The 11117-nt window shown below is 39.4% G+C and overlaps 1 protein-coding gene across 1 annotated transcript; it reads left to right on the top strand.

Moving 5' to 3' along the window:
• Nucleotides 1–5207: 5207 nt before the first annotated feature.
• On the top strand, nt 5208–7317 carry LOC137019284 (zona pellucida sperm-binding protein 4-like). Its single transcript, XM_067384570.1, has 7 exons — nt 5208–5872; nt 5949–6136; nt 6203–6300; nt 6372–6529; nt 6613–6805; nt 6875–7022; nt 7105–7317. Exons 1-7 carry the CDS (start codon nt 5251–5253, stop codon nt 7183–7185), a joined length of 1488 nt encoding a protein of 495 aa, XP_067240671.1. The 5' UTR covers nt 5208–5250; the 3' UTR covers nt 7186–7317.
• Nucleotides 7318–11117: the final 3800 nt, after the last annotated feature.

Below are 11117 nucleotides of genomic sequence, written 5' to 3' on the forward strand. Positions count from 1 at the left end.
TTAACCTGGTCATATGAATTTTGTGGTTTTAATAAAGTTTGTGAAATGCATGTTTGTCTTTGGGTTTTTGACTGGAGTTTGGTCTTTCATGACTTGTATATTGGTCCAACAATGAGGTTACATGGAAAATAGAAACTACATATTGATACTCATGCCCAAGTCCCTCTAAAGTCAATGTTCACTTGTGGGCCCCCCCAATAATGCAAGTACAACACTAATTGTCCTTTTATCTCATGACCATTTCTCTTTGAGAAGTAAACTTGCAGTTTCCCTCCTAGGATGCTACCTGGGGCTCTGTTTACACCTGGTACTAAAGTTAATTCAATCATGAATGGACTATATAAACAGACTGTTTACACAACACCGGTTCCAACTAAACTGAATTTAAGCATTTTGGTCATTTACTGGGGCCTAAAAATGAATTTTGGAAAACTGGTTTCAAAGTGCAACTTTCTGAAAATTTGTGTAAACTACAAACACATCTGTGAAAATGGTGAAGGCCTACATATTACATGTTTAGTCTACAGGAATGCATGTTTGGTGGGAGTGCTCTATAAAATGTTTTGTTTTGCTCTCCTCTGTACTTGTTTGTCATTGCATTTTGCGTCAGGTCAGAGATTACTCTTTTGGTGTAGGCCATCTGCCGGAAACCAGTTATTTTAGATTTAAATATGGATGTTTCTTACAAAAACACATAGATTTGCTTCAGAAGGCCTTTATTAACCCCATGGAGTTGTGTGGATATCTCTTATGGATGTGCGCTTTGGGAGGTAAAACTAGAATCATTCGCCGCTATAGGAGAGGAAGAATTATCTAAACTTATCAAATCCTCAAAATCAACATGTATGTTAGACCCAATGCCGACTAAACTACTGAAAGAAATGCTTCCAGAGGTCGTAGGTCCACTTCTTGATATAATTAATTCATCTTTAACACTAGGATACGTGCCAAAAACTTTTAAGCAGGCTATTATTAAACCTCTTATTAAAAAACCTCAACTAGATCCGAGAGATTTGGTAAATTACAGGCCAATCTCGAATCTACCTTTTCTGTCAAAGATACTAGAAAAGGCAGTTTCAACACAACTGTGCTCCTTTTTAGAAAGAAATAATATCTGTGAGGATTTCCAGTCAGGATTTAGACCATACCATAGTACTGAGACTGCTCTCGTTAGAGTTACAAACGATCTACTCTTCTCATCCGATCGTGGCTGTATTTCTCTATTAGTGTTATTAGATCTCAGTGCTGCTTTTGACACTATCGATCACAACATTCTTTTAAAAAGACTTGAAAACTATATTGGCATTAGTGGAATTGCTTTGGCATGGTTCAAATCTTACTTATCTGACCGTTATCAGTCTGTAGTAGTTAATGAAGAGATGTCGTATCGATCACAAGTTCAATATGGAGTACCACAAGGCTCAGTACTAGGACTGTTGCTTTTCACTCTGTACATGCTGCCCTTAGGAGAGATAATTAGGAAGCATGGTGTTAGTTTTCACTGCTACGCTGACGATACTCAGCTCTATATTTCCTCGCGCCCTGACGAAACCTACAAATTCACAAAACTAACAGAATGCATAGCTGACATTAAAAACTGGATGACAAGAAATTTCTTATTATTAAATTCAGAAAAAAATGATATCCTAATCTTTGGACCAAAAACTTCTTCACGAAAAAACCTTGAATACTCTCTAACACTTGACGGGTGCTCCATTAAATCTTCGTCCTCAGTTAGGAACCTGGGTGTGCTCTTTGATACCAATCTTTCATTTGAAAGTCATGTTTCTAGTATCTGTAAAACCGCCGACATATGCTCTCAATGACTAAAATGCGGAACAGTTGGTTCATGCATTCATGACCTCAAGACTAGATTACTGTAACGCTCTACTGGGTGGTTGTTCTGCTCGGCTTTTAAACAGACTACAGTTGGTCAAAAATGCGGCAGCTCGAGTTCTTACTAGAACCAGAAAGTATGACCATATTAGCCCAGTTCTGTCAACATTACATTGGCTCCCTATTAAACATCGTATAGATTTTAAAATCTTGCTACTTACTTATAAAGCTCTAAATGGTTTAGCTCCCCAGTATCTAAGTGAGCTCTTGGTGCATTATAGTCCTTCACGTCTATTGCGATCTCAGAATTCAGGCCAGTTGATAATACCCAGAATATCAAAATCAACTGAAGGCGGCAGATCCTTTTCCTATTTAGCACTCTGGAACAATCTTCCTAGCATTGTTCGGGAAGCAGAAACACTCTGTCAGTTTAAATCTAAACTAAAAACACATCTCTTTGCCCGTGCATACACATAACACATTATCAATACATTAACATTTTTCAAATCCGTTAAAGGATTGTTACGCTGCAATAATTAGGTCGGCCGGAACCGAGAACATTTCCTATAACACTAGATATACCTGTACATCAGAATAAGAATGGCATCTACGCTAATATCAGTCTCTCTGCTTATCCTGAGGTTTGCCGGGTGCTGGATCCAGGCCGTATCCAGATCAGATGGAGAACCTGTGTCTGGACCTGACTACAACGTAGCCCAGGAGACAATGGGCCTACAGATCCAGTTCTGGCTGCATCTATAATTCAGATTTTTAATCTCCGTATCCGCTTACATATATTTATATATAATGTATTTTTAATCTCTATACTAAAAATGTATAATTCAGATTCTGATCTCCATATCCATTTACATATATTATATATATCTTCCAAGGGGTTTTTTCCCTCCTAGGACTTTTTTCCCAGTGCTAGCACGCTGGGGTTTTCTCCTAGGGATTTTTTTCCGCCCCTGGGAGTCAGCCGACATTGGCTTAATGTAGCACCATCTTGTATATGTTACATATTACCACGCTTGCTTGTACAGCTTATTTTTTAACCACTTCTCTTTTTTTCTGTGCTTCTAATATGTAAAGCTGCTTTGAAACAATTACCAATTGTAAAAAGCGCTATATAAATAAATTTGACTTGACTTGACTTCAAAATCAGGAGCACGGTTCAGTACTGTAGCAATTTAGCTCAAAATAAATGTATAATTATAACTAGTTATAATTAATATTTGGATCAGTTAATAAAATTAATGTAATAAAATTAATATTACAATCAATTAACCCGTTGTCCAATGAACACACTGTGTTAATTGTTTATTAATTCTAAGAAAGGTTAATTTCCAGGTTATGGGAAATAACAATCTTATTGTACAGTACTACTAAAAGCCTGTAGTCAGGATCGACATGAATAGGGACTCCAGCATATGAGCGCAAAACACAGACAACTTTACATGTGACATGAACAAGACTTTATTAACTAGACTAAACACTTAAACTAACATTCACACACATACATGCATACAGTTCACCGAGAGAGAGAGAGAGAGAGAGAGAGAGAGAGAGCTAAAGCAGAGTACAGGAAAGCAAGAAGTTACAGCATTGTTTGACATTCAGCAGATCAACAGCCTTGAGCAAACCATCAGTTTAGTTTTAACAGGCCCTTCTTTAAAAGGGGTAAAGATACTCAATGTATCCGATAATGAGACTAAGTTTGATACTTGCATGTCTCTCCAAGTTGAATTAAAACTGTCCTGATGCAATTTGTGGAGGCTCCCGTTGAATCTTTGCTGATATTGTCTTGATGAAAGAGAACCAGTTGGATTCAGAGGATCTTTGGTGAATGGAAGATCTAGGCTGAGGCCTGGCACAAGCTTGGGGTTCCTTAGAAGCTTCTAGCTTCTTAAAGCGTCATCTTGACGTCAGCATTTGTCAGTAAAAAAAGAAGAGGAGAAAGAGAGATTTGATCTTGTGATCAGTGAATAGAAGGGGTGAAGATGTCACACCCTCTTGTCTGAGCCAATAAGGAGTTGCCCCCTCGGAGGGAAGTTTTACGAGTCTTTGTTCTGTAGCAAGATATTAGCATACGACACTGGATTGGATGAATGAGAAAAGAACCTTCTGGATTCTTATAATACTAATGTGTCACAGAGTTAGTAACTTGTAACATAAATTTCCAAATAGGAAACGAAAGTTGGAGTCCGTTGATACCAAACATGCTACCAGTGTGATTTCAGTTATCTATACATTTGCAACTATGTAACATTAATACCAAAATAGTTCAAAAGAGAGAATTAATACATAGAATAAAGCCTATAAAAGGAAAGTCATGAGATGGGAAAATTGGATACAGGTTTATACATTTCCCAGGTGGTTATATAGAGAATACATAAGATTAAGGGAGTTTATTTGTCCCTCTCAGAAAGAATGAGTCACTAGTCTCCACAGCATTCTTTCTGATCATAAAAATACTATATATCTGTAACAGGACACCCACCTAGTTCTGCCTGTGTGCTAGCTACATTTGGGATGCTGGTTGCAGTTTTAGGGGGATGGGTTCACAGAACTTTGATAAAGTGAGTTCATAGGTAATTCATTAAATATATTGAATAATGTTGTGTGCCTGATTGGTCCAGATGCTACAGTACCATTATAAAGCTTGGAAGAGCCAGGATATTTAATATAACTGATTGTGTGGTCTAAAAGATGGTCATATACACCTATGGCTTGAGGGTGAGTAAATCATGGGATAATTTTCATTTTTGGGTGAACTATCCCTTTAGTACCAGGTGTAAACAGGGCTTGAGCATATGTGGCCATGCAAGAACAGCCTTTACGAGTTCTTCTGCTACATAAAATATTGGGATATACTGAAAAATCTTGATCTTCCAGTGTGTGCAGGATATTAAAAGACTTTATTGTATGAATTACTGTATTTCATAATGAAAATGTTAAGAATAGAGCAGCTATGGTTGAGTCAGGCTTACAATATCATTGTAACATTAACCTGCATGTTAAACTCTTGAGTCATTCTGTATTCACAGTCCTGTTGCCATGAGAACTTCATCATGTTTCAAAGAAAAAACAATCCAGAACTGCCAAAATATCAACTACTGTATTCAGCTAATCAAGGATAAAATAAAGGCTGAATTTGCTATAGCAGAAATAGTACTAGTATACTATTCTGAATTCAGCACAATATGTGATTTTATGTTTGTTCAATAAGGGTGGAAAAAGGACAACTGAATCTTAAGAACCAATAGAATCATTCAGTTTCATAAACTCCCACTCATGCAAGTCTGGAGAATCATGACAGTTAATGAAGTGGGAGGGATTATTGTTAATGAGCCAAACTCTGAGTAGAAAAAGACCAAAGGGCAGCATCTCAACAGTGTGACTAGCTGTTGAACAATGGCAGGAAGTTGGTGTGTTGTTCAGTCTTTAGCACTTTGTGTGTGGTTTTGTGCTTTCTGTCATGCTGTTCCACAGTTGAGTAATCTGCCCCAGAATCCTCAAGCTCTGATGTTCCAGCAAACTGACCAGCGGTTTCAACAGCCAGCTCAACAACAAGCTGGTCAACAGAAACCTCAGCGGTTTCAACAGGCTAGTCAAGTTAGTCAGCAGTTTCAACAGGCAGTTCAACAAGCTAGTCAACAACAAGCTAGCCAACGGTTTCAACAACCAGCTCAAGCTAGTCAGCAGTTTCAACAGGCAGTTCAACAAGCTAGTCAACAGCAAGCTAGCCAACGGTTTCAACAACCAGCTCCAGCTAGTCAGCAGTTTCAACAGGCAGTTCAACAAGCTAGTCAACAGCAAGCTAGCCAACGGTTTCAACAACCAGCTCAACAAGCTAGTCAACAGTTTTCTCCGCAGTTCCAGCCTAAGCAGCCAGTGGCACAGGCAGAGCCCCTTGACAAATGTGCTGTAGCTGATTATGAGCAGATCCAATGTGGACCACCTGGTATCAGTGGTGCTGAGTGTGAAGCTATCAACTGCTGCTTTAACGGACAGCAGTGTTACTATGGGAAGGCAGGTAAGAGTGAGTCAATGTAAAGGTGTTCATGTTAACCTGATCCTCAGCATTAATCTGCTCTTGTTCCTTGTTCCAGTGACTGTCCAGTGTATAAGAGATGGTCAGTTTGTGGTGGTGGTGGCTAGAGATGTTACTCTGCCTCGATTGAGCCTGGATTCAGTCCGTCTCCTGGGTGGAAACGATCCACCTTGCAGTCCTGTGGGATCCACACCTTCCTTTGCTATATACCAGTTCCCTGTCACTGCATGTGGCACGAGCATGATGGTGAGTAGCTGCTTGTGGTTTTGTGGCTTAAAATGGACTGGATGCCAATAGTGTTACTGTTTGCAGGAGGACAGTGGATACGTGGTTTATGAAAACCGGATGACCTCCTCGTATGAAGTGGGGATTGGACCACTTGGTTCCATCACACGGGACAGTCACTTTGAGTAAGTGATGTGTGCTTCAGCATATTTCTTAATCCATGACGAATGCTACAAGCTCACTGTTTGTTGTCCAGGCTTCTCTTCCAGTGTAGGTACTCTGGTACTTCTGTGGAAGCTCTGGTTGTGGAGGTCAACACCGTTCCTCCACCGCCACCAGTAGCTGCTCCTGGACCCCTCAGGGTGGAGCTTAGACTGGCAAATGGTCAGTGTGTCACCAAAGGCTGTGCAGAAGGTGAGTGTCACAAGTATGCCTAAAGCCTTTCTGAAATTCCAGGTTGCAGCAGTTTCTGGTTTAACACCAGTGTTCTTCCTCAGGGGACGAGGCGTACACATCCTACTACAGTGATGCTGATTATCCAGTCACAAAAGTCCTGCGGGAGCCTGTGTATGTTGAGGTGCGCATTTTGGAGAGGACCGACCCCAACATTGTCCTGATGCTGGGACACTGCTGGGCGACATCAACCCCCAGTCCACTCAGTCTACCCCAGTGGGACCTTCTGGTTGATGGGTGAGTAATGTCAGTCTTTATCCATCTAGTGTGCTGTAAGGCACTTCTGACTGACTCTTTGCTCTTCAGATGCCCTTACCAGGATGACCGTTACCTGACCACATTGGTTCCAGTGACTGGATCATCTGGTCTTCAGTTCCCAACCCACTACAAGCGCTTTGTTGTCAAGATGTTTACATTTGTGGATCCATCATCACTGGCTCCTCTGCAGGAAACCGTATGCTCTGCAGTCTGTCTCAAACCCTTAATCATCCTCTTTATAGTGAATTCTAGGTCTTAACCCTTTCCCCCTCTGTTAGATCTTCATCCACTGCAGTACAGCGGTGTGCCATCCCTCTTCTGGCTCTTGTGAGCAAAGCTGCGCTAGGAAAAGTGAGTGAGTGCTGTAGATTGACTTCAGGAACTGAGAAGTTATTCTCAAATGCGTCATGCTTTTACCATATCTCTTATAGGAAGAGACACGCACGTCAAGACCATCTCTAGTGGGCAAACTGTGGTTTCTAGTGGACAAGTTAACCTGGTCATATGAATTTTGTGGTTTTAATAAAGTTTGTGAAATGCATGTTTGTCTTTGGGTTTTTGACTGGAGTTTGGTCTTTCATGACTTGTATATTGGTCCAACAATGAGGTTACATGGAAAATAGAAACTACATATTGATACTCATGCCCAAGTCCCTCTAAAGTCAATGTTCACTTGTGGGCCCCCCCAATAATGCAAGTACAACACTAATTGTCCTTTTATCTCATGACCATTTCTCTTTGAGAAGTAAACTTGCAGTTTCCCTCCTAGGATGCTACCTGGGGCTCTGTTTACACCTGGTACTAAAGTTAATTCAATCATGAATGGACTATATAAACAGACTGTTTACACAACACCGGTTCCAACTAAACTGAATTTAAGCATTTTGGTCATTTACTGGGGCCTAAAAATGAATTTTGGAAAACTGGTTTCAAAGTGCAACTTTCTGAAAATTTGTGTAAACTACAAACACATCTGTGAAAATGGTGAAGGCCTACATATTACATGTTTAGTCTACAGGAATGCATGTTTGGTGGGAGTGCTCTATAAAATGTTTTGTTTTGCTCTCCTCTGTACTTGTTTGTCATTGCATTTTGCGTCAGGTCAGAGATTACTCTTTTGGTGTAGGCCATCTGCCGGAAACCAGTTATTTTAGATTTAAATATGGATGTTTCTTACAAAAACACATAGATTTGCTTCAGAAGGCCTTTATTAACCCCATGGAGTTGTGTGGATATCTCTTATGGATGTGCGCTTTGGGAGGTAAAACTAGAATCATTCGCCGCTATAGGAGAGGAAGAATTATCTAAACTTATCAAATCCTCAAAATCAACATGTATGTTAGACCCAATGCCGACTAAACTACTGAAAGAAATGCTTCCAGAGGTCGTAGGTCCACTTCTTGATATAATTAATTCATCTTTAACACTAGGATACGTGCCAAAAACTTTTAAGCAGGCTATTATTAAACCTCTTATTAAAAAACCTCAACTAGATCCGAGAGATTTAGTAAATTACAGGCCAATCTCGAATCTACCTTTTCTGTCAAAGATACTAGAAAAGGCAGTTTCAACACAACTGTGCTCCTTTTTAGAAAGAAATAATATCTGTGAGGATTTCCAGTCAGGATTTAGACCATACCATAGTACTGAGACTGCTCTCGTTAGAGTTACAAACGATCTACTCTTCTCATCCGATCGTGGCTGTATTTCTCTATTAGTGTTATTAGATCTCAGTGCTGCTTTTGACACTATCGATCACAACATTCTTTTAAAAAGACTTGAAAACTATATTGGCATTAGTGGAATTGCTTTGGCATGGTTCAAATCTTACTTATCTGACCGTTATCAGTCTGTAGTAGTTAATGAAGAGATGTCGTATCGATCACAAGTTCAATATAGGAGAGATAATTAGGAAGCATGGTGTTAGTTTTCACTGCTACGCTGACGATACTCAGCTCTATATTTCCTCGCGCCCTGACGAAACCTACAAATTCACAAAACTAACAGAATGCATAGCTGACATTAAAAACTGGATGACAAGAAATTTCTTATTATTAAATTCAGAAAAAAAATGATATCCTAATCTTTGGACCAAAAACTTCTTCACGAAAAAACCTTGAATACTCTCTAACACTTGACGGGTGCTCCATTAAATCTTCGTCCTCAGTTAGGAACCTGGGTGTGCTCTTTGATACCAATCTTTCATTTGAAAGTCATGTTTCTAGTATCTGTAAAACCGCCGACATATGCTCTCAATGACTAAAATGCGGAACAGTTGGTTCATGCATTCATGACCTCAAGACTAGATTACTGTAACGCTCTACTGGGTGGTTGTTCTGCTCGGCTTTTAAACAGACTACAGTTGGTCAAAAATGCGGCAGCTCGAGTTCTTACTAGAACCAGAAAGTATGACCATATTAGCCCAGTTCTGTCAACATTACATTGGCTCCCTATTAAACATCGTATAGATTTTAAAATCTTGCTACTTACTTATAAAGCTCTAAATGGTTTAGCTCCCCAGTATCTAAGTGAGCTCTTGGTGCATTATAGTCCTTCACGTCTATTGCGATCTCAGAATTCAGGCCAGTTGATAATACCCAGAATATCAAAATCAACTGAAGGCGGCAGATCCTTTTCCTATTTAGCACTCTGGAACAATCTTCCTAGCATTGTTCGGGAAGCAGAAACACTCTGTCAGTTTAAATCTAGACTAAAAACACATCTCTTTGCCCGTGCATACACATAACACATTATCAATACATTAACATTTGTCAAATCCGTTAAAGGATTGTTACGCTGCAATAATTAGGTCGGCCGGAACCGAGAACATTTCCTATAACACTAGATATACCTGTACATCAGAATAAGAATGGCATCTACGCTAATATCAGTCTCTCTGCTTATCCTGAGGTTTGCCGGGTGCTGGATCCAGGCCGTATCCAGATCAGATGGAGAACCTGTGTCTGGACCTGACTACAACGTAGCCCAGGAGACAATGGGCCTACAGATCCAGTTCTGGCTGCATCTATAATTCAGATTTTTAATCTCCGTATCCGCTTACATATATTTATATATAATGTATTTTTAATCTCTATACTAAAAATGTATAATTCAGATTCTGATCTCCATATCCATTTACATATATTATATATATCTTCCAAGGGGTTTTTTCCCTCCTAGGACTTTTTTCCCAGTGCTAGCACGCTGGGGTTTTCTCCTAGGGGTTTTTTTCCACCCCTGGGAGTCAGCCGACATTGGCTTAATGTAGCACCATCTTGTATATGTTACATATTACCACGCTTGCTTGTACAGCTTATTTTTTAACCACTTCTCTTTTTTCTGTGCTTCTAATATGTAAAGCTGCTTTGAAACAATTACCAATTGTAAAAAGCGCTATATAAATAAATTTGACTTGACTTGACTTGACTTCAAAATCAGGAGCACGGTTCAGTACTGTAGCAATTTAGCTCAAAATAAATGTATAATTATAACTAGTTATAATTAATATTTGGATCAGTTAATAAAATTAATGTAATAAAATTAATATTACAATCAATTAACCCGTTGTCCAATGAACACACTGTGTTAATTGTTTATTAATTCTAAGAAAGGTTAATTTCCAGGTTATGGGAAATAACAATCTTATTGTACAGTACTACTAAAAGCCTGTAGTCAGGATCGACATGAATAGGGACTCCAGCATATGAGCGCAAAACACAGACAACTTTACATGTGACATGAACAAGACTTTATTAACTAGACTAAACACTTAAACTAACATTCACACACATACATGCATACAGTTCACCGAGAGAGAGAGAGAGAGAGAGAGAGAGAGAGCTAAAGCAGAGTACAGGAAAGCAAGAAGTTACAGCATTGTTTGACATTCAGCAGATCAACAGCCTTGAGCAAACCATCAGTTTAGTTTTAACAGGCCCTTCTTTAAAAGGGGTAAGGATACTCAATGTATCCGATAATGAGACTAAGTTTGATACTTGCATGTCTCTCCAAGTTGAATTAAAACTGTCCTGATGCAATTTGTGGAGGCTCCCGTTGAATCTTTGCTGATATTGTCTTGATGAAAGAGAACCAGTTGGATTCAGAGGATCTTTGGTGAATGGAAGATCTAGGCTGAGGCCTGCAACAAGCTTGGGGTTCCTTAGAAGCTTCTAGCTTCTTAAAGCGTCATCTTGACGTCAGCATTTGTCAGTAAAAAAAGAAGAGGAGAAAGAGAGATTTGATCTTGTGATCAGTGAATAGAAGGGGTGAAGATGTCACACCCTCTTGTCTG

Source organism: Chanodichthys erythropterus, chromosome 4 (genome assembly GCF_024489055.1).
Source record: "Chanodichthys erythropterus isolate Z2021 chromosome 4, ASM2448905v1, whole genome shotgun sequence".
Taxonomy (NCBI): Eukaryota; Metazoa; Chordata; class Actinopteri; order Cypriniformes; family Xenocyprididae; genus Chanodichthys; species Chanodichthys erythropterus.

What these genes read in the sequence shown, in the direction of transcription:
- LOC137019284 (XM_067384570.1), top strand. Translation starts at nt 5,251, where the DNA reads ATGGCAGGAAGTTGGTGTGTTGTTCAGTCTTTAGCACTTTGTGTGTGG. An exon ending in GTGTTACTATGGGAAGGCAG is followed by an intron (nt 5,873 to 5,948) that starts GTAAGAGTGAGT and finishes TCCTTGTTCCAG; the next exon opens with TGACTGTCCAGTGTATAAGA. An exon ending in TGGGACCTTCTGGTTGATGG is followed by an intron (nt 6,806 to 6,874) that starts GTGAGTAATGTC and finishes TTTGCTCTTCAG; the next exon opens with ATGCCCTTACCAGGATGACC.